At 45.5% G+C, this 23,096-nt stretch overlaps 1 protein-coding gene and 1 long non-coding RNA gene across 4 annotated transcripts in view; one reads left to right on the forward strand and one right to left on the reverse strand.

Moving 5' to 3' along the window:
• The window catches only part of Lipc (lipase C, hepatic type), a 131,133-nt gene that overhangs the window by 18,311 nt on the left and 89,726 nt on the right, over positions 1-23,096 (reverse strand). For all 3 annotated transcript variants that reach the window (XM_048793540.1, XM_048793538.1, XM_048793539.1), the window contains exons 2-5: positions 8,165-8,352; positions 4,644-4,826; positions 4,002-4,119; positions 1,656-1,889 (exon numbers count right to left, since the gene is read on the reverse strand). In XM_048793540.1, the coding sequence (XP_048649497.1) occupies positions 1,656-1,889; positions 4,002-4,119; positions 4,644-4,826; positions 8,165-8,352 (723 nt within the window). The remainder of the gene's footprint in view (positions 1-1,655; positions 1,890-4,001; positions 4,120-4,643; positions 4,827-8,164; positions 8,353-23,096) is intronic.
• On the forward strand, positions 759-22,572 carry LOC125613373. Its single transcript, XR_007343926.1, has 2 exons — positions 759-836; positions 21,599-22,572. It is a non-coding gene; the product is annotated as an uncharacterized LOC125613373 (long non-coding RNA).

Below are 23,096 nucleotides of genomic sequence, written 5' to 3' on the forward strand. Positions count from 1 at the left end.
TTCAAGGCTAAACCAAAATTGTTCATCTGAAGTTTGGGTCACCCATGGCTGCATTTGTTGTGCATTTACCAGGAAGGCAGGTCTGTGCTGCTGCCTTCCACTTCTTGGGGCATCTGCTGTCAATGGGGATACTGAGCCTCAAAGACATTGATGCTTGCTAAGGTGGTGCACACTTGTAATTCCAGCTTCTCAGGAGGCTGAGGCAGGAAGATTGCCAAGTTCCAGGCCAGCCTGAGCAACTTAGTGAGACCCTGTCTCAAAATAAAGTTAAAAGAACTGAGGAAGTAGCTCAGTGGTAGAGCACTTGCCTAGTATGTGCTAGGCCCTGAGTTCAATCCCCAGCACCAGAAGGGAGAAGAAAAAGACATTCAATAACTCATTGGAGCTCACCCAGCCAGGAGGTGGTGAGGGTGGGGAAGGCAATTGTCCGGTTATGCTCTGTTCAGGAGTGGCTGGGAGAACTGCCCTGGAATAGGAACACTTTCAAACACAAGGGTGGAGACAACTGAGTCCCCCTCCAAAGTCTGGCAAGCCGTGTATGTATACTTGATTATATCACTTTGAAGTTTAGCACAAAAGAGCAAATGGCAGAGATGTGTTTACCAGGCAAGCAGTTATTAAACAGTACCCTGTGGTCTGTGTTAAGCTTGGAAAGGGTGGCAACATGGGAGGAGGGCTGGGCTGTCAGCAGGAACCACTGGTGACCGGAGGGGTGGTGGCCAGGGGAGATGGAAGCAATGATAAGGGGAAGTTCCCAAAAGGCTCTCTGAAGCACAGGCGGGCGGAAGGCTGGGAGTTCAGCCAAGGACATGATGTGGAGTGTGAAGGTCATGCTGGTATGTGAGAGGCCAGGGTGGTGATGTAATCCTGACAGCGTGGCTCTCAGCTCAGTTTTAGATGACTGGGGTGGGTGAGAAGGTGGAGTGTGGGGGACTCCAGTTGGCTTGGAGCGAACTGGCATGTTTTAATCAGGATGTTTTATAGTAAGGAGAAATGCAGAATGCCTGTGGAAGGTGCGGTCACTGCTCACAGTTTTGTGCTCTGATCCTGTGCATGTTATCCATGTTAATGTTTTTGGGTTTGAGGACCTGAGACAGAAGTGGGATGACAACCCAGAAAAAGCCAGATAAATTCAGTTTCTGCACTGAGGTAAAGTGGGTAACAGAACCGATTTGTAACTGGATTTCATGCTGGAAGAATCTCCAGGATCCGCTGATCCAGCCTCCTGGAGGTGGGTGAAGAGTTTATTCCCACTCTGTGTGACCAAGGATAAAGATGCCAAGACCTATTAAAACAGATCCTCATGTGGAAGCCCCCTGAGTGAGGACACTTCCTGAGAAGAAAGAATATCCAGCAGCATCAGGACTCAACTTTCAGAAGGGCTAGTACCCCTGAAAAGGCTTTGCTTGGGCACATTGGGCAAGGGTGAGAAGTTGGGGTTCCTGATGATGTCCCTCTGCTCATCCTCAGGGACCATCAGCCCTTACCCACTCCCCACAATCCCTCTCTAGGATTGGACTTAGTGATCATAAACCCTGGGCCCCTACCCTTGCCAGACTCTGCCCAGAGTCCCACAGGGTTGGTAGACATCCCTGGGTTCCAGAGGCCCCTCGGGGGCATGGGAAGCAGGCCAGTGCTCTCAGCTTCTTTCTCACCGTTTAAGCCATGCTGTGCAATGTGTTTGTAGAGTTCGAGGAAGTGGCAGCCGGGCTGGAAGGAGCCCCCGTTGGGGTAGAAGTCATAGTGCCCCACGGGCTGTTTGATACCCACGCTCAAGCCCATGTGCTCTTGGGTAAAGGTGTGAATGGCGTCCACAAAATTGGCATCATCTGGAGAAAGACGGTCACTGGGGGAAGTTCCCTCAAACAAAGGGCCCGCAGCATCCAGCCCTAAGGGGAGAGCAAGGATAAGGTCAGGGGAAGAAATATACTTTTTATCTGTTTAATATTATTACACATTTATGAGCTAGCAGGAAGAAGAGAAACCCAGGGTATAATCTTTCTCCAGAAAATTTTACCATAACCTTTCTGCAGTAAAACCACAGTAATTCATGGTGCTGAAAATTAGACACAGCCTGGGCATTACCTGGTGGGGAAGAGGTTTGCGGAGACTATCCAATGGTAGAAAGAAGGTTATGAGAGAATGCTTGATTTATTTAAGCAAATCAATTTTAAGTACCTCTCAAGCTACTTTGAAGAGCATTTGTTTGCATTAAAAAAAACCCAAAACCTATGTGCTCATTATATATAGTTCGAACCTATCCATCAAAGAAAGAATTTATTTGCTGGATGTTGTCAATAGTTTCCTAAACAAGCTGGCTTTTCTCCTACACTAATGTCATTTCATTGGAATGTCCAGAACAGCCTTAGGACATCACCGTTCCAGGGTGAAAATGTTCTGAGCCAATAGGCCTGCACAAAGCTCTGGTCCACAAGTGACAGATGTGTCTGCATGAGATGAGTGGCAGCTCCTGACTGGCTACTTGGGGAGTATTTATGCATACAAGGATTTTTCTATTTTTTTTCCATCTGTTTTCTCTGGAGGACCCTTTGATGTCTCCCTTCCCCACCCTGGCTTCCATTCTTTAGTAGGGAGAAGGGATTGACAGTGGGCTCTGAGTACCCCTGCTCTCCAGCATCACCCACAGTCTTGGTGTGATCCTATTCCTTTTTTTCTGCAGGCTGACTACAAGATAACAATAGTGCAGTGAGCTCTCCTGCTGCCTCTGGTCAAGCGGGCCTGGCTAATAATGCCTGTTGTGACCTCCAACACCAGCCAGAATGGAAAAGGCTGGGGGGCTCAGGCCTGAGGCCACCTCGCTGAGTTCTAACTCAGCCTTCTGGTCCTGTTTCCACAGTCAAGGCCAGGGATTAAAGTAGTCCAGGCCTCCCACTACCAGAAAGATGGAGAAAAAGAGGAAAAGGTTGAGGAGATGAGTTCTCATGAAGACAGACATATTCAGTTTAAATGTCTGACATTATCTTATTCTTTTTCATGTTAAAATATGGTTTTATGAAGGAGTGGTAGTTGTAGAAAAGTAGTTGTTCTAAAAACTATTGTTACTTGATAAAAGAAAGTCACAATAGTTCTGTTTTTCATCTTAAAATGTACTTTGTTTAGCCTGCTGGGTCTTGGTGATTAAGTAGGAGTTGGGTAGGTCAGATGGGCCTGATTGGATGAGTGGTGGGCACAGAGAATATGATATGCAAAGTTCAGAGAGGTCATCTGTGTTTGTAAAGAAAAATCCAGGGTCATGGAGGCCCAGAGCTCTAGAAAGGAGATGGCAAGAGGAGAAGTTGGAGAGCTCGGGGGATACTACACTGAGGGCCTGGCTCATGTCTCCTAGATTTCCTTTCTGTAGGTGTCAGTGATTTTGCTGTGGAGCAATCTGACCAAGTGTGTGTTTTTTTGGAATCCAAGCAGTGCAGGTGGTAGGGTGAGGTTGATGTGAGGGATGCTTGGGAGGAAAGGTCTTCTTGTACACACACAGCTCTTCCTGAGCACTAGGGCCATTTATGAGTGGGGTGCAGTTTGGGGTGAGATATTTGGTACAGATTCCCACCCTCAATTCAAATGGGATCCAGGGTCAGACACATGCATTTCACAAGTTTGGAGAGACTGAGGCACTAATTATAGCTGGTGTGTTGTAACAAATTAAGGCTGAATTCATCACTTCCTAACTTGTCTGCATTGGACTTTTTAAACTATAGATTAAAAAATAAGCCTTTCTTGCTGTAAGCATGTACTGAAAGTCCCGTTTCTAGTCCTATTTGGCACATTTAGAAGAGGCATTCATTCGAGGAAAGGCAATAGGAATAAAGGTCGTAATTTTCTCTGAATTCTCTCTCGGAACAGCGGCAATTCATGACAGCGGTCATGTCTGAGAGAGTGTTACGAGTCCTTCCGTGAACTGGAACCTGTCAGGGAAGAAGTCGGGTGTTTTAATGATGAGACTGTGGAGAAGCAGGGACGATAGCGAGTGAGCCATGAGGAAGGGTTACCTGTAATTCTCCCGATCTTGTGCTTCCCGCCGATATAGCTGCCTGCAAATCCTGAGACATGAGCACCCAGGCTGTATCCAATTAGATGAACATTACTTCGAGAAAACTGAGCAGTTACCTGGAAGACAGCAGCAAGATGGTTGCAGGAGGATAGGCACTGCCCACCCGAGTGGGTCCACCTTTGTCTGGGCACTGCTCCTGTGCTTTGCGCCTGCTCACAAATGCGGAGGTGCAAACTGTTAACTGGTTTCTCACTTCAGAGCCTCTGTCCTCTAGTTGGCTGGCCCTTCTTTCTAGTCAGGTGCCTGGGATTCTGCCTGGTGGCTGTTGCCTCCCACCTGCCTGTTTTCACCTGGCTATTAATGCTTTATGGAAACCATTACACTCATCTGGGTGGGGGCTGATGGTTTCCAGGGTGCATTTAAACCCCTCAACACCTCTAAAGTGCAAAAGGTGTGGTAGGTGGGGTGCAGGGAGATTAAAGTCTGCAAAATAGGGGATCAGGTTGAGCATTAGATAGAGGCTTGGGGTCTGGCTTCAGTCCTATGAGCTTAGGCCCTCTATCTGGGTTGCTGTTGGAGACCATTTTATTCCATGCACACTCAAGGGAAGGGTGAGGAGGGCAGGGGGGGTGAGGCTTACCTCCAGCCACCGGAGAAAAGCTGCCACCTCCTGGCCCACGATTCGGGTGTTGCGCACGGCGATGGTATAGTGGCGATAGGCCAAGGTGATCCAGTCTGCCAGCCCCACATTCACCGGCTGGGCTGTCCGGGACTTGAGTGCAGCCGCCATCTGCCAGACCCAGCTCTCCAGCATGCCGTCCACCTGAGAGTGGCCCATAGACTGTCAGCCTTGCCTGAGGGCTGAGGGAGGGCCGTGCTGATTCCCCTTCTCCTCGTTTCCCCCCACCTTCTTCAATTCTTGTACAGTGCTGGACTCTTTTTTCCAAGAGAAAGGGCTAGACACAGGGTTTCTCAGCCTGGGTGCTAACAATATCAGGGGCCAGATCATTCTTGTTGTTGGGGACTATCCTGTACATTGGTCAGCAGCATCCCTAGCTTTACCCACTAAGATGCCAGCAGCATCTTCTACCCCACGTTTTGAAAACCAAAAACATGTTCAGACTTTTGCACCTGAGAACCACTGTCATAAATTTCCCTTTTAGGCTTTCTGAGTCCTTATGGAAAAGTCTATATAAATCATATCTCCAAATCTGACCTGTCCCTTGAGGTCAGCTACAGGCCACCTCCTCCTGTAGGCTGCTCTACTGCACCTCTGAATCCCCAGTTGGCTCCACCCTACTGGCTTTGGTGGGACTAGCAGGGGCTTGGAGAATTGTCCTGTGTGTGCACCCTGATGGAGCACTATCTGCAGGGTGCTCTGAATGCAATCAGAGAGCAAAGCATTTGCATTGTGTCTTGAAGGATAAGCAGGAATTCAGTGGAAGGAAAGAGGTGTGATGGTGAGTGGTGAGTGAAGTAGCAGCCGGGGTGAGAGGCAGAAGAAATATCACAGAATCATGAAAGTGCAGGCAGTGTGGTATGTCGGAGGTGAAGCTAGAGGGCTTAGCTGTGGCCTCACATGCCATTTGGGGGAGAAGATGCAGTTATTTGTTTATTTATTCATTTACATTTATATTGGAGATTGAACCCACAATGCTTTATCACTGAGATACATTCCCCAGTCCTTTTTATTTTGAGACAGGCCTTTTCTAATTTGCTTAGGGCTTCATTAAGTTGCTGAGGCTGACCTTGAACTTGTGATCCTCCCTCCTCAGCCTCCTCAGTCCCTGGAATTATAGGAGTGTGTCATGGCACCCAGCAAGATGCAGCCATTTAATAAATGTTTACTTCTGTGTGTATGTGGCATCCTGCTCCAAATCCAGGCTCTCCCACCTAACTGAGTAAGCTCAGGCAAGTTATTTAATACCCCTGTGTTTCTGTTTTCTCATCTGGAATGTGGGGATAATAATGCCCTTCTTCCAGAATGGTTGGGAAGCACTTAGAACAGTGCCTGGAACATAGTACAGATTCATTAAATTGTCTGTTATTGTGGCAGAATTAATAGCAGTAGCTATATTCCAGGTTGAATAGGATTTTGAGAATGAAGAACACATTTTGGTTAGAGGATCCTCTTATCTTCATGTTGCATTTGTAAACAAGACTCATTCATTTGGTCATTAATTCAGTTAACAAATATTTTGGAGCCCTTTATATGTAATAGGCACGATCCCACAGTGGTCAATTAGAAAAGAGTAGGACAGAATCTTTTCCAGTAAGAACAGAGAAACATTGGCAGACAATGACAAAACTGAGCAGCAGGGCAGAGCTGGAAGGTGCCCAGGAGGGTGTGGGAACTCTGGGGACCCTAAGGTGCCCTGGGGAAGGGCTGGATGGAGGCAGTGCAGACCTGCAGGAAGACCTGTTTGCAACTGTGTCCTCAGGAAAAGTAGGAGTTATTTAGGAGAAGAGAAGAAGAGAGGATGCTCTAGGCAGAGGGCACAGCCCAGCCAAGGCCAAGCAGAGAGCTACAATCAGTGAGTATGGCTGGAACCTGCCATGGGAGGCAAGGAGGTGAGGAGACGTCAGGGAGGCGATGGGCAGGCAGGGGCAAAGGTGGACTGGAGGTGAGAGGAAGGAGATAGATGAGTCTGTTTGCTCTCCAAAATGGGCTAGATGAGGTTTTTAAAAATTTTTTTTGTAGTTGTAGATGGACAGCATGCCTTCATTTAATTTTATTTTTATTCAGTGCTGAGGATTGAACCCAGTGCCCCACACATGCCACACAAGCGCTCCACCACTGAACTACTGCCCCAGCCCTAGATCAGGGTTTTAAGGGCATTTTTTTTCAACAAAATGGCATAAAAAGTTTTCCAAGTCATGAAAGAGATGCCAGAATTTTTAGAGGCTTCAATGTGTGAGCTGAACTTCAAATCATTGGTGGATTGGAATTGGGGGGCAGTTTCCTTTTGGAGACCAGACAGTCCTCACAGGGTTTGACTTCACTCTGCCCACAATATCCTTTCTCTTCTTTATAGTAATAGGATGTTTAGCACCACCAGAAAGCTATACATTCTATTTTTTTTTCTTTTTTTGGTGCTGGGAATTGAACCCAAGGGTGCTTTACCCCTGATCTCGCTAAATTGCTTAGGGCTTCAATAAACTGCTGAGGCTGGCCTTGAACTTGCAATCCTCTTGCCTCAATCTCTTGAGTTGCTGGGATTATAGGCATGCATACTCATGCCCGGCAGGCTACACTTTCTCTAAGAGGCTGCACTTCTTAGTCACCTTTCCACCTAGGTGTGGCTGATGGATATAACTGGAAGCATTGCACAGGTGCTTCTGGGAGGTGAATTAAAAAAAAATACTCCTTAATTGTTAGCTGCAAACAGATGGTTTATATGCTATGTGAATTATATTTAAATAGAGCTATTTTTTTTTAAACCTTGCTTCTTGAGCCCTGTATACCTCCTTTACTATATTGCTGCCTGGAATCAAGATGTGGTGGCTGGTGTTCCTGCTGACATCTGCTTGTCTGCCAGCCTTGGGGTCATCCACAGGCTGCTGAGAGCACATGCTGCTAGTTTGGACCATGAGTGCAAGGGCCACACTCTAAGGTGGCAGAGCAGTAGGCCTGAAGGAGTTGGAACCTTGAGGAGTTCATTGACCAGCGCTGTCTAGCCAGTTTTGAATGACATCTCTCTGGATCATTGTGTAAAATGGAATCAAACTCCTGTTTTATTTGAATCACTACTAATTTGGGTCTGTTATTTGCTGCTGGATTTAACCCTTACGGCACTAGATTTCATGAGGACCCCATGTCTTTTGCTTCCTGCCTCTCCTGGTGAAATATGGAGATTCAGGCAGGACCTTCCACCTGCACAGGCTGCAGTCCCTTCAGGGCCTTAATGAGCTGCATGACTTCTTTGAGCCACATTTTATTTAAAACATGGAGCTAATTATATTTTCCTTGCCCTGTTCACTCATGGAATTGAAATAACCAATGAGATAATGTGTAGGGAAGCACTTAGCAAACCAGCATGTTCTTTAGAAACACTACATTGTTATCATCAGAGCCCTATCTTTTTATTAAAAATCGAACATACCAGGAAGAAAAAAGCAAACGAGAAAGTAAAGAGAAAAAGGCACGTCCATGTTTCCTACCGACCACCCGTGGATTATCACCACCAAAGGCAGCGAGGAATTGAAGCCGCACTCCCACAGTGTGTCTGGGTGATTGAGCCAGATCTGACAGCCCTTGTTGGTTTCATCTTTGAAGAGCAAGAATCTGGTCTCTGTCTCCTGCAAAGATTTCTTTGTTTCGACAGCTCGAGATCTTCTCCCAATCAGCTCTGGAATATAAAATTGCAGACCATGCTCAGCCTGGCTTCTGTTATTGTGAGGTGTCAGAGATCAGCATGAGTTGCAGCTTTGGGGAATCCAACAGAGCCTTTGTAGCTGAATAGCCAGGTGATGGAGGTTGATCTAGAAGGACCCAACATAGGGGCCGGAGGGAGGTTAGATCCTTTAATCCTCCACCCTGTCATCCCAGTGACCAGTCAGTCAGGAGTAGAGGAATACCTCTGGGGGATGGGGAGTGTAGGTGAGGCATTGGGACCCAGTCTTGGAGAAGGTGAACCCCTTATCTAGAATCTCACTGCCCAGAACTGGGTAGAGTCAGGATGGGAACCCAGGTCTGTCTTTCAGTGCTAGGAAGAGAGTGGAGAGAGCATCTTAATTAGACGACACTGCAGCCTGTTCTCACTGCAGACACCCCATATCACGCAAGCCTGGCATAGAAGAGCCTGGCTGGGGTAGGGGTGGGGAGGATCACCAAGGATGTAATATATTGGTAAAGGAGAGGGCATTCAGGTACAGCTTTTCAGGGAGTGGGGAGCTGATCCTGGCCTTGAAGGGTGATAGAGGCATGTGTTTGGGGAAGGCAGTGGGCTTTCTGAGCAGAGGGAACAGCAAGAGGAAAGCCTCAGAGGTGTGAACATCTGTGGCCATAACAAGGCAGGAGGCCAGTGGGCAGCAGAGCATGCAGGGCCGGGATGCTAGGGAGCCTGGGCTCTCTGGTCTAAATGACAGGGAAGGTGCCATGTTTCCATGGAGTGGCACATAAAGATGGGTGACATCTTCCTGCCAAGCTTAGGGATCAGGCCCAGAGCTACAGGAGGAAGCTCTTGCCCTCCCTCTTGGTAGAGGGTGGACTCCCCTGTGGCTGAGAGGCAGACACATAGCCACGCTGACATTTTTAGTCAGTGACTTAATTCAGTCCAATTACTAAGGACCCTGATCATTCTTTCTGAGCATAAAATCATGCAGGCTACTCAAATAATAAGTCTTGGGCTTTTGGTTTCAGGGGACAGCAGGGCCAAGAGATGATGAACCTACCAAGTGCAAGGGGAGGTATTAATGAAACCAATTTTCCTACCCAAAGGTTATTAATTCCAAAGGTTATTAATTCCCAGCAAAGGGCAATGATTTTTCACTATGATGACAGAATGAAATGCATCATATTTTATTTAAAGAGATGTGAGCGAGAATCTGAATTAACCATTCTGAGAGAATGAAAGAAAATGTCTGTGGCCCAGCTGGCCTTCCCCAAGCTTATTCACTTCCTGGCTTGTCTTCAACCTCTGAAAGCCAGCTCTCAGCCCTCTCCCCTTCCCTCTGGACTTCCGAGACAAAAGCACAAGTGTCATCTTGCATGTCTCTGTCAGCTTCCCCATCAGTCCAAAGTCTAGTGTCCCTAAATATCCCTAGAATCTAGTGCCTTCATTTCCACACACAGTCTTTTTGCTTGGGCTATTGAAACAGCCTCCTCACTGGTCTCTCTCTGTTTGGTCTTCTCCCTCTTCCCTCATGCAGCTGCTTCAAGGATCTTTCTAGAACAGAGATGACTACATCTTTCAGTGACTTTAAGTTTCTTGGCAGGCAGCCACGGCCACCACCTGAATGACTGTCCCTCACTCCCAATTCTTCCCCTCCCTTCACTGTGCCTCCAACAGCTGCCCCAGTGCTGTTTCACACCCTCCTACCTTGGCAGTCTCACTTCCCCCACCTTTGTTTCTCCACCTGAAACTCCGGTCCATCCACTAAAACAGCCGAAGCATCACACCCTCCAAGAACACAGAGATAATTACTCCCCTTGCTGGAAAACTGGAGCAGTTCCAGGACCCCTGATGTCCAGGGCCTCACACTTTCCTGGTCCTGAAATTTAGGATGGTTTCCCTAGGCGTTGTTGTACAAAGAGGTCCTTGGATGAGGCAGGGGCTGTTGTTTTGACATCAAAACAGCCCTGTACCGTGTCCTTGGTCCTAATGCACTTGCCCGGCAGGCTGCTTATTCCTTTGTTTATTTACAAACAGAGTCTCACCAAGTTGCTGAGGTTGGCCCTGAACTTGTGATCCTCCTGCCTTAGCTTCTGGAGTTGCTAGGATTACAGGTGTGCACACTGCTGCACCTAGCTCTAGGCTGGTTTGCTTAGGTTTGAGTTTCCTCCACCAGGGTAGGAACTCACGGGAAGCAGCCCTGAACACAAGGTTGGTGCTAACACTCAGTGGATGAGGGATGTGGTGTTCTGTGGGATCTAGGTCTCAGATCAAAGGCTCACATTCAGCCTGCCCGTTATTGGTACATTGGATCTACTATAACTAAGTTTCTTTTATCAGTGATGGAGAAGTGACTCCTTCATTTCAAGACAGGTTTTTTAATGCTAAGAGGACCATATGAAAATAAATTGGGGATAAAAATAGTACCTATCTCATGGGGTTGTTATGAGGATTAAATAAGATATTTGTAAGGAGCTCAGAACAATGCCTGGCACATAATTAGCACCTATGGAAAGGTGTGTTCGGAAAATACATGCTGATTGGAGCCCCAGCATCTTGCATTTTTGATCTGTGAAATCCTTCCTATCTGTGAATATTTATCCTGGGGACCTCACAGGACAAATTCTGTCTTATGTGTATTTACTCTGGATTTAGCTGTGAGAACAAGCTCTGAAGGGCCTCAAGACTTTATGGGAGACACAATGGAAGAGTTGTCAATTGGAAAGGCCACAAACAATGCAGCAGAGCAGGGCCCTTCTGGGGCCTTTGGCTTTCTTGAAGGTGTGTGAGGAAGCTGCACATACAGTACCGTTTAGGTGTGTACTCATTTGTTCATTCTTCAATAAACACTAATTAGGCATCCATTAGGCCCAGGCCCTGGCCTTGTACTAGCTGGAGGCCAAGGGGCGTGGCCTTTGCCTTTCAGGGGTCCCCAGCCCTGTGCGTGAGGCAGGCATGAAACTCAGCCATTGACCACTGCTGCTGTAGTGAGCAGGGGCTTTAGGGAGACCCCTGGAGACCAGGAGGCACCTGTCAAGTATAGAAGGATGAATGATTCTTTAGGAGCTCATATCCATAAGAAATTATTGAAGACACTGGGGCTCTGGGGCCTAAAAAATGAAGATTTAGTGGATATCAGAGTTGGAGGGCTGTTGTAGAGAAGAGGAGTAGAATAACTTCCAGCAACTCCAGGAGTGAGAAGGAAGATGGATGGGTGGGAATGATATGGAAGAAAAAAAATTGACTTTAAGTAGTTCACAAACATTCATAGTTGAAGAAACTGGGGCAAAGAGAAAATAAGGACAGTAAAACAACAAAGACAGAAATATTATTAACACCCTGAATGAACACCACGTGATCCTACAAGGCTGCTGAAGATGGGCCACAGACAGATATTGTTCTGGGCTTCTTATTGGCTGGAGATGCCCACATACCCACACTGGTTTCCAGCGCGTTTTAAGCTAGTATACATCAAGTGCTTTCTCTGTGCCAGGCTCTTTTCTAGTGCAGAGGAAAACTGGAGCAGTTCTAGGATCCCTGATGTCCAGGGCCTCACACTTTCCTGGTCCTGAAACTTGGGACGGTTTCCCTAGGCGTTGTTGTACAAAGAGGTCCTTGGATGAGGCAGGGGCTGTTGTTTTGAGCACCATTTCTACAAAATATACAGCAGTGAGTTTGATGTGGTTGACTCAGGGAGCCTAGCAAGCCTCAGTGGGAGCAGTGCAAATGCATTTCAGTTACTGCAAGTCTCTGAGGGACTCTTTGCTACCTCTGAGGAAGCAGCCATATTCTGGGAAGAAGGGGTGGTGATCCGGAGCTCAAGTGTCTCACCTTCCACAGTAGCAGAGTCTGAGTATCCCTTTCTTGGGACACACAGAGCACTTGTGCATCCTCAGGTAAGGACTCGCTGTGGGGTACCACACCCAGGTGTTACTGAGATCTCTTCCCCAAGCCTTTATACAGCCAGCTCCTGACTGGGCTTCTCCATCTGGGGATCCTTAGTGTGCTGCAAACTCAAGCAAGCCAAACAATGTATTCTCCTCCTTCCCAACCCATTCTTCCTGTGTTTCCTATTGTGGTTCATAAAATCATCATCCATCCATGCTGTTGATCAAGCTAGGAAGCTAGGAGGAACTTAATGTCCTCTCTCCCCTGTCCAGGGGGTCACCAACTACAGAGGACTGTGCCTCAGAATGATCTTTTCTACCCCTTGCCCTGGCTTGGTCTAAAACTTTATCCTTTAAAAAAAAATTGTGGTGTTACAATAGACTCTCAACTGTTCTATTATTTTTCTCTTTGTATAATTAAAAGATGCTTGTTGTATATTACAAATATACAATAAGTGCTGAAATGAATAATTTTATTTATTAGACAAAACACAAATAACATTTGGGATTTTTCATTCTGATATTTTTTTATGGAGGTATTGTTCCATAGATATTTATTTGGAGAGTTCAAAGCTGAGATCATAGTATATAAATGCTCTTAATCCCTCTTTACCTATCATTATAGTTTTCTTACAGTACCAAAAATTATTCAAAAACATGCTTTTGAAAAGCAGCATAATAGATTTACCTGTTCCATTATTGCTGGAAATTTTGGTTGTTTCTAGTTTTTTTCCTCTATTACAATGCTCCGATGCACTGATGACCATCTTTATAAATAAATCTTTGTCTACATCTATGAGCATTTTCTTAGTATATATTCATAAAACAGACTCGTTAGTTCATTAGGTCTGATCCAATTGATATCTCTTTATAGGCACACACATATCCACATTGGTTTTCAGCGTTTTTAAGGCTAGTGTATGCCAAGTGCTCTTCCTGTGCCAAGCACTTTTCTAACAATCTTATTTGTATTGACTCATTTAAACCTCACGACAACATTATGGTAAGCTGCAAGGAAAACAAAGGATTCTGTTAATGGTAAAGAAATTGTTTCCACATTGGAGGAGATATATAGGAGATGCACCGTCTTCAGGCATATCTTCCAAAATTGTCATTTTTTTCGTGTCTTCAGGAGAGATAAAGGCACACCAGCGGGAAGAATTTGGGGATGATGCTATGGTTTTTTTAAAATATATTTTTATTTGTAGTTGGACACAATATTTTTATTTACTTATTTATTTTTATGTGGTGCTGAGGATCGAACCTAGTGCCTCATGTATGCAAGGCAAGTGCTCTACCACTGAGCCACAACCCCAGCCCCTGATGCTGTGATGTTGAGAGGGGGAATATTAACAAGGTAAGAAGTCAAATCCTTCAAGGGAATCAGTCTCTGTATCCAGGAAAAGGAACTGACAGGCCAGGCAGCTTGGCTTGTCCTCTGTAGGACAGCAAGTTCCTAGGGCAGAAAAATTATCCTCAAAATTAGTCCGAAGGAGAAGCTGGGCCCAGTCATTACATTTCTAATATAAGATTCCTTGCAGCAAGTGATTTCTCTATTCCTAAGTCAGCTCTCAGGATTGAGGGCTTGTATATTTCGTACAAGAACAAATTATTTCATTTTCTTTTGGGTAAGGACATCATCAGGTGAGTGACTGCAGGCAAATGAGCTGGGCCACCTGGCGTTAGAGACCCTGATTGGAGTCAGGCTCTGCCTTGTGCTGGCGATGCCTGTGCTGGATGCTTCTGCTCAGTTGACTGCTGTCAGCGCTTGCCATGTACTGACTGATGCTAAGGACACAAGTGCCTGAGACAGGAGCCCCAGGTGTTAATATGCCTCTCACAGAGTTGTTTGTACATCTTTACATTCATTATTTAATTTGCTAATGTGTGTGTGTGTGCGCGCGCGTGTGTGATTTTGCTTTGTAAACATGCGCTGCTGAAAATATTCCCAGACCTGGCAGGGGGCCTCTGGAAGACCATAATTTCACAATTTCCCTGAACACTCTCCAAGTTCGTGTTCTCTGCTCGTGATGGAACAATCCTATGAGATTAATGTAGCTGCAGCTCTGACCCTGGCTGCTGTGGTGAGGCCAATGATTTGCAGGTGGGCAATGGTGACTTCAGAATTTCTTGAGTGTTGGTAGAAGGAAAAAGGCTCATGTGAGAATTTAGTCTCTGCTGGACCTTCATGAATTTAGCTTCAAGCTGCTGCTGAACTGTGCTTGATGATAAGTACATTCTGCTCAAGAGTATATATGGTGAGGGATGTTTCTCCCACTCCCGCCATCTTGAATTTTGGCCTGACCTGATGTCCCAGGCTCCCACTTATGATCTTGAAAACATTTCTCTGCCTCAGTTCCTCAATTTGGACAATGTAGTTACTAATTTTCCTAATGTCTCCTGCCCACCACCCCCATGCATCGAATTAATGGCAGAATTAAAAGAACTCACCTTTCCTGGCATCCAGGTTAACATATTTCTTCTGTGATGGAGGACAAAAGCCTCAACCCACACCCCTTCCATGTTTTGGGACTCTTCCCATCCCTGTGTAAAGCTCAGAGGGCTGATGTTCCATGTCCCATAAAGACTAATGTTGCCAACTAAGCTCCATAGTTGCTGAAGGGAAATATGTCCTGAATCACAGAGGACAGCTGTCTATGGGAAATATCCCTAAACTAATGAGGGGACCAGTAAAACAACAACTAAAACATCTCACTCCTGAAACACCTGGCAGAACTGTTTTATGCCAGCTTCATCCTCTGATGAGATTTCCCCCTTCCTTCCCAGAGGTTACTCTAAGAGGGTTCTTGCCCAGCTGAGGGGGTTGTGTGCTGGCATCTGATCACAGTCAATCAGGGGAAGTTCCACAGGAGCTGGATCATCTCAGGTCTTAGACCTGCTCTTGGAGTAGAGGACCTTGGTTTAAAATTAGTTTGCCAAGTGCTGTTTGGATTAGTAAATTAATTTAATTGAGTTCTTGTTTCAGATTTTTGTTTGGATGTTTAATGACTGTCCAGACCCTGGCTTTGAGTTTCATGTGACCTTTTTCTCCTCCTCATCTCAGGTATGACCTATACAATGACCAGGTGAGGCTTCCAAGGAGCAGAGGAGGGCTGAGGCAGAGGACCTAATTATGCAGTTTAAGGCATTGTCAGATGGTCTAGCAGTCAAGGACCTAGGAGCACGGAGTCCTACCTCAGCCCAGCACCACCCTCCTCGTGGAGTTCCTGCTGGAGACAAGTGCACCGGGGTGTTGGCAGGTAGGGTACGTACAGCTTTAGTATCAGCAGTGCTTGTGCCTATAAAAGGAGAATGAGAGCCACTTTCCTCTCCATGGACAGCTGTCAGAAGATGAACTGGGTACCTTACACCCAAACGAGGAAAGAAGAGAAGATTGCTGTCTCCTTTTCAATCTGGCCCCATGGATGAAGAGACCCAAATGGGCCCACACCTTGTGTGTGACTTGTTACTGCACAGTGAGACACACCGCTCTGGGGAGGTTAGGAGCCAAGGCTCTGGAGTCAGCATGTTTGGTCACCATTCTGTTTCTTAGGCTGTGTGCCATTAGCTACTTAACTTCTCTGTGTCTCACTTATGAGACTAACATTAATGCCTACCTTATAGGAATATTATGAGTTATAGACTAAAATATATTGTTTTAAAACAACTTGATGGCAAAATTTATAGATTCTTCTTGGAAATCCTTAGGGACAATGCACGGTTTGTCTTTGGTCATAAGACCATTTAATGAAAAGAGTGAGTGGATTTAACGCAGAATATGTCTATTTACTTATTGACAAAGAAGCTGGCTTCTTTTTGAGGAGGGGTGTTCTTAGGAGGGTCCAACAGGTCCACTTGTCAAGCAGACCACACTGGATAAAGTGAATGGCTTTTGCTATTACTAATTAGCCACAATCTAGCATCCCAGAATTATACTATTGGAAAAGATCTTTGAGAGCTTTCTAGACAGAGTTCTGATCTATGAGTCTCAGTGATGAGCAGGAGCTGGCTCTCAACTGTGTGCATCTCTTCCCATTTTTCCATGTTCTGTAACTTAACATTGGGAGTTTGAAATTGGCATGTGCTAGTATTTACACCGTAGAAATTGGCATAAGCTAAAAAATCAAGTTTTCAATTTAATTTGATTACTTATTTTAATTTGATTTTTTTTTTTTTTGGAGAGAAAGCACCTGTTAGAAATTTAAACCCACCACTGTGTGAGATGTTAGCTCACAAAACTTTTGGCGAATGACAGGTAACACATTTCTTTAACTTTTTTGTATAGCAACTTGCAGGGGACTACGTTCCTACCAGTTTCTTCACCCTTGCTTTGCGCAAAGGTCATTCTGTGTTGGTCATTGTTTCCATCAGGCTCGGCTCTGAGATACACCTGCTGCATGCTTGCTTCAGAAATTCTTTGGGCTTGTGCTTGAGGTGTGAGAAGTGCAGGGTGGCAGCCGAAGCCACGCCCTCCTCCCACAGGAGCAATTTAGAAGCCTGGCTGGTTCTTGCTCCTCTGGGTGGCACCAGCCCTTGTCCCTTCCCCAGCGGGGAGTTAAGCATCCACTCTTTCTCGTCCCTGCCTCCTACCCTGCCCAGATTGTCTTAGGATAATTGTTTTGGCAAGTTTATTCTTTCACAAAAGATGGGAAAGTAGGTTGGATTCAAATGGCTTCTGCTTTCCGTCCTAGAAACATCTCCAAGCTAAGAAATGGTGGGGGTGGAGAAGTAAACTCCAAGTAACACCTTGATGAATGACCGTCCTGGGAAAAGATGAGGACACTGAGGCCCAAGAGGCACACCCACCCACCCACCCACGCTCATGCAGCTCCTTAGGGACAGGAGAGGAAATTAGAGCACTCAAGGCCAGCACCTGTCTATGACACTGTATCTTTTTAGCAGAGACCCTGGTGGCTTTTCCTAGGCTGGATCTACTTCAGTCCGTGCCTGGTGATCGCATGAGTGGTTGACATATGTCAACTGTTCACCCCATGCTACACACTCTACTAAACCCCTGAACATACTTTATCTTAGGTCTGAGGTCTGCAGTGCCCCGCTGGGGTGGGTGTGTTCTCTTCACTTGTCTATTCTCTTATTTATTCATTCATTCATTCTTTTTTTTTAAAGAGAGAGAGAGAGAGAGAGGAGAGAGAATTTTTTAATATTTATTTTTCAGTTTTCGGTGGACACAACATCTTTATTTTATTTGTATGTGGTGCTGAGGATTGAACCCAGCACCCCGTGCATGCCAGGTGAGCGCATTACCGCTTGAGCCACATCCCCAGCTCATCATTCATTCTTCTCTCCATCAATATGCTTCCTGAATACTTACTCTGTACTGGACTCTTTTCCACACATGAAACTTGCCTTCAGCTAAATCATTTCTAGAGTGAGCATCAGGATTTTTCCCTATTCTTTTAAAAAACGTGTGTGTTGCATAAATGCAGAGAAACAGTTTAAAAAACACACTCACAAGCTCATCATCCCAATGGGCTGACTTTTAATTTTCTCTTCCTTTTCTGTGTCTAGAAGCAAATGTACTTTCACACAACTGTGCAGACATAATGATTTTTGCTTTTTTCACTTCACATGATGTAATAATATAACATCTCTCCATGTTGCTAAGGTGTTCGGGCTCATCATTTGTAAAGGCTGAGTAATATTCCACAGAAGGGATGTGTGATAATTTATGTGTCCACTTCTCTATCACAGGACAGGCAGTGTTTCTAATCTTTCACATTTATAAGCTGCATTGAATTTCACAAAGAGATCTTTCCCTTATAGGGAATGACTAGGATGTTCACTGGGATGAATGACGAGGTGGGCAGTTTCTTGGTTAAATAGTGATCACGTTTGCCTGTAGGAGTTAAAGATGTCTTACAGGCAAGTCCTTGACAGGGTGTCAGCCACACATACCATCAACCCAGGAAACCCATGCACACCATACAAGGTCCCCTTAAAGGTGATATGGAGATGGGTGGACCTGGGGAGGCCAAGCTTAATTCAAAGTAAAGAGCTGTTTGTGGAGTTCTCACTTACTCCGTCTAGTCCCTGGACATGTCTTCTTCCCATCCTTATAATACCCCTTTAAGGTATGTCTTATTCCCAAAGAAACTTGGGTCTCAGAGAGGCTAAGTGTTTTTCCCAGGACACAGGATGCCAGTGAGCTGGACCTCCAGCTCAACCCAGTCTAAGATCTGCTCCCAACCTCCCTTTCCGCTAAACCACCGGCACAAACAGCCCATTTCATGCTCGATGCTGGGAGTCAGTGCTATTCTCATCTCCTTCTTACAAGGAAGACACTAATGCTCAGGGAGGTTAGATGGCCTATGGGGCAGAGGCATAGGTGGAATTTGAACCCAAGTACCACTCTGTAGCACAACCCAAGCCACTGAGAGCTGAAGGCAGCTCCTTTGCACTCAGGACGTTAAGTCTCCAGTTGGGACAGACACATAAACCTCCTTTGCCAGGACTTCAGCCCCTACAGGAGGTACACTGACCATGGAGTTGCTGAAACAAGTCTTTTTACTTTGGTGCTACATGGTATATTGTGGCTGTGTTGCCCTGCAGGTGTGGTGACTTAGTAGGAGAACCAAGAGCCTGACCTGAAGGCATTTCACATGAGACAAGCACTGAACAAGTTTTCTGGGGGCTGCTGCCTTGGCCCTCAGGGGCAATATGGCTTACACACCCCAAACGATTCCACTCCTTGTAGCTGCCTGAGGACTGTGTGACTTTGTTCTGGTTGACCTTGAGCAAGCCATTTCATTTTCTAGCTCTGTTTCCTCAGTGGGACCCTGTGGGGCTGGGTGGAGCACTCTGAGGTCTTCGCAGTGGGGTGGCGAGACAGCCCCAGCTCTTGAGTCAGCTGGAGCAGGACTTTTGCCACAGCTTTTTCCAAACCAGCTGGGTCTCAGTTTTCACCTTTGGAAAACCAAGAAGTTTGGCAAAACTCCCAGAGTCCTTTTGGTTCAGAGATATTCAAGTCTTAGCACTACCTCAGTACTGACCTTGAGTAAGTTAAAGATGCTATGGAGAAGTAAGTTTTTGAGGCCAGAGTTAATTAGGCCACAAGAAAAGTGAGAGCCAGAACAGGGGTGACCTGGGAACACCTGGCTTTGTTCCTCAGGAATGTCCCCTCCCCTGAGCTGGAAGCAGGTTCTATGCTTTGCAAAGGTAAATACCTGCAATGCAAGGAAAGTTTTGGGCTTTAACTTGGACAAATAGCCCCAAGGTTAGTCTTTAAGGCAGAAGTAATCCATGGGACTTGTGAGCTAAAACATAAGGGAGATCATCTGGGACTGCCTGATGAGGAAATGGGCCTGATCCATTCCATGAACCACCCTAGGGCTTCCCTGCTAGGGACCTGGTAGTTGGGTATGCTCTCAGGTACTAGAGCCCCACTATGATTGCATTAGTTCTTTCATTCATCAAACTTTCATGAGCACCTGCCATGTGGTTGGGGTTGTGCTTAACGTTGTAATATAACAGTGAGTGAGACAGACCATGCTTTCAAGATCATGGTCTTATTTTGGAGACAAGTAAATAAACAACTGTTCCACAGTTTGGTAACTGTTACCGTGGCTGAGGAATAAGAGCACATCTGCTCAGCCAAAGGGAATCTAGTAAAAAGGCATCCAGGGGGACCCTGTTGGTAGGCAGTGTACAAGGTCCCCAGATAATCTTGAGTTCCAATCAAAGACTGTTCCTGATGGGAGTAAGGACTATGAAATGTGGTGGGAGCACAATCCTGTGTGTGGCCAGTGTGGTCACCTCTAGACCCACAGAGCTTGAGTCACGGTCACAGCCTGCGCCTTGGCTTTCCTGAGGCCCTTGGAACCTTTCCTCTCTCTGGAGACTTGCTAGTCCCTGGGGTCTGGAGCCCAGCTGTTCCCAGCATGTTCCTGATGAAGAAATAAGATGTCAGTGAATGACCCAAGGTCCACAGCTCACTAAAATATCAAACCAAGAGCCTGAACCAGTTTTCTACTTCTTCCTCCATATGTCCAGGTTCTGAGATGACACATTTCCTGGACACTTGCTCCACTTATATTGAAGACACTCTTTTGGACCTATGTCTTCCCCTCACTGCTTGTGTCTGGAGGCCCAGCTGACTGCTGTCTGACCCCTTCAGACCACAGACATGTACCCCAACTATTTCCAGGCCACACTGGGAGCGACTGCAGAGGCAGGGTGGTGTAGTAGAAAGGACGCTTTGGAACAGCACTAGTTAGCTGTGTGACCTTGGGAAGCTTGTTTGAGAACTGTGAAAGCCTCAGCTTCCTTCTCCTAATTGGAAATGTGAAGACCTATCTCATAAGGTAGCTATGAAAACTGGATGGAACTTGATGAAATATCCAGTCCAGGGTGTGGCATTCAATGCATATTTCCCTTTCCTTTAAAAACTTATCCAAGGTCTCTTTCCTTGTGGAACCCATAGTTCCTTTCAGATACTCACAGGTAGTTATCCATCAAGGCCTTTGCTGGCCTATTTAGTCCCTTTCTATGAATTATGTGCACCCCTTTTAGGTATTCCCTTGCTTTAGATTCATGGTGTGGCACTGGGAAAAAGAGGCCCCTCTTTGGGATGAGAATTTCAGCCATACATCCCCTCTCAGGCCTGGTTCTTTTGGGCAATAGTAGTCTATTGACTTTTTGTGGCAGATCAGAGGCTTACTCTGCTGAGTCCCCACCTCTACCATCTAGGGTGCTGTAGTCATGGTGTTCTGTCCAAATGAGGAACTTCCAGGGTCAATGCTCTCTGCTAAGGGGAAATAAAAACAGATCTGATTGCAAAACTCACTCAGCCAACTTTCTGCCCTTACACCACTTGCTAAGTGAATATATTTCCTCTCAGTCTCCCTTATACTTTGCCTAATCTTCTGCATTTGAGAGCAGAGGTTCTCATGTATTCATGTGCTTAACATGCAGACTCTTGGGCGTCATGCCCAGGGCAACTGATTCAGTAGGTTTTGGAATCTGTATTAACCCGGAGTGGCAGATCATTTGGAGAATAACTTATCCAGTGGTTATGAATATGAGCTTTGGATCTGGGCTAGGATCCAAAGCTTGGCTTTGCCACTAATGAGGTATAATTTTGGGCAAGTTTACAGAAGCTTTCTCAGAGGGTGATAAGTAAATGAGAAAAAGGTGCAAAATACCTTTCACAATGCCTGGTGTATAGCAGGTGCTCAGTGAGCAGAGGTGGCAGTGTGGTACTGGTGGTTCTGGAAGTGGTGATTGATATTGCTATTACAACATCTTTCTTCTTGAAGAGTCCTTCCCACACCACCAGTCACAGGTGATGAGGAGATAGAACATCAGACTCTATAGGATAACTCTATCAAGCTAATATGGGATCACTTTTATTTCAGCAGATTGGATGGGCCAGAAGATCGTGCTGAGCATCTTCAGAGCAAAGCGGAAGCTTCTAGAAGACATAGATCTCCCACTTGGACTTTCTCCAATTCACCAGTCTCCAGTGGGTGCATGAATAAGCCCAAGTGAGACTCTCTCTGAGGATTTTGAATCTCTGCCTCTGCCTCGTTTGGGGAGCAAACTGTGCTAGCCTCTATTTCTGGCTGGAAGTCTAAGATATGTTGGCTTCCTTGTAGGAAAGAGAATTAAAACCTGGCAGTGGGCAAGATGGAACCCCAGTGACAGAGGTCAGCTTGTCAGTAATGGCCAGAGAAGCTCTGAAAAAATTTTTTAAAAAAATCCTATTTGAGGAGACTTGGCTTATTTCATATTAAGACATACTCAATGATTAAATGATTCTGTGTATACTGGTGCTTGGATGACAGAGCAAAGAAGCAGAACATATATAAAGAACACCCAAATACATAATTTAAATTCAATATTTGGTAGACATATCATCTCAAATCAGTGGAATGGGGTAAAGATGGGCTTTAAAAATAAGTATTGGGAATCCTGGAAAAAGAAAGATAAAATTGAATCCATACCTCACACCATATATCAGGAAAAACCCCAGATGGATCAAATTTTAAAATGAAACAATGGAAACCATAACACAGCTAGAGGAAAAATAGGTGAACTTCTTTGTAAACTTTTGAGCAAGAACCTCTATAACTCAAAATCCAGAACTTGTAAAAGATTAATAAGTTAGGCTACATTAGCTCAAACAAAAAAAATTTCTGAATAAAATAAAAATACCATCAGTACATCCAAAAGATGAATAATAAAGTGAGAAAAACAATTGCAGCTCATAATACGAAGGGCTATAATCTCCCTGATACATAAGGAATGCCTAGAGATCAAGTAGAATAAGCCCGAAAACCCCTAGAAAAATGAGCCATGGGCACAGAGAGATATTTCACACACACACACACACACACACAAAAAGAAAGAAAGAAAAAAGAAAGAAAGCAAGAAAGGAAGGAAGGAAGGAAGAAAGAAAGAAAGAAAGAAAGAAAGAAAAAAAGAAAGAAAGAAAAAAGAAAGAAAGAAAAAAGAAAGAAAGAAAGATGAACTTTTAACACGTGAAGAAATCCTTGGCCCCAGTCCTCAGAGGAAACATTCAAGTTAGAGCTGTATGGAGGCATAGGTTTCACCTATCAGATTGGTAAACAATTTAAAATGCCACACCCCTTGATGGCAAGACAGACAGGAGTGCAAAATGGTATTACACTGGTGGAGAACAACCGGACTGAACAACAACCATGGGAGGTACAACAGGACTGACTCTTTCCCCAGCATTTATCTCCTGGGAATTTACCCTGTGACTCTGTCTGCACATTATGAAATAAAATGAAGGCGGGATCATCCATAGCAGTACCGTCTGTAATGCTAAAATACCTTCCAGTGTCCGTGGAGAGTCCCTATAACTAAACTGGGGCACATCCCTCAATGGAA

The sequence above is a fragment of the Marmota marmota genome, unplaced genomic scaffold (assembly GCF_001458135.2).
Source record: "Marmota marmota marmota unplaced genomic scaffold, marMar, whole genome shotgun sequence".
NCBI classification, from domain to species: domain Eukaryota; kingdom Metazoa; phylum Chordata; class Mammalia; order Rodentia; family Sciuridae; genus Marmota; species Marmota marmota.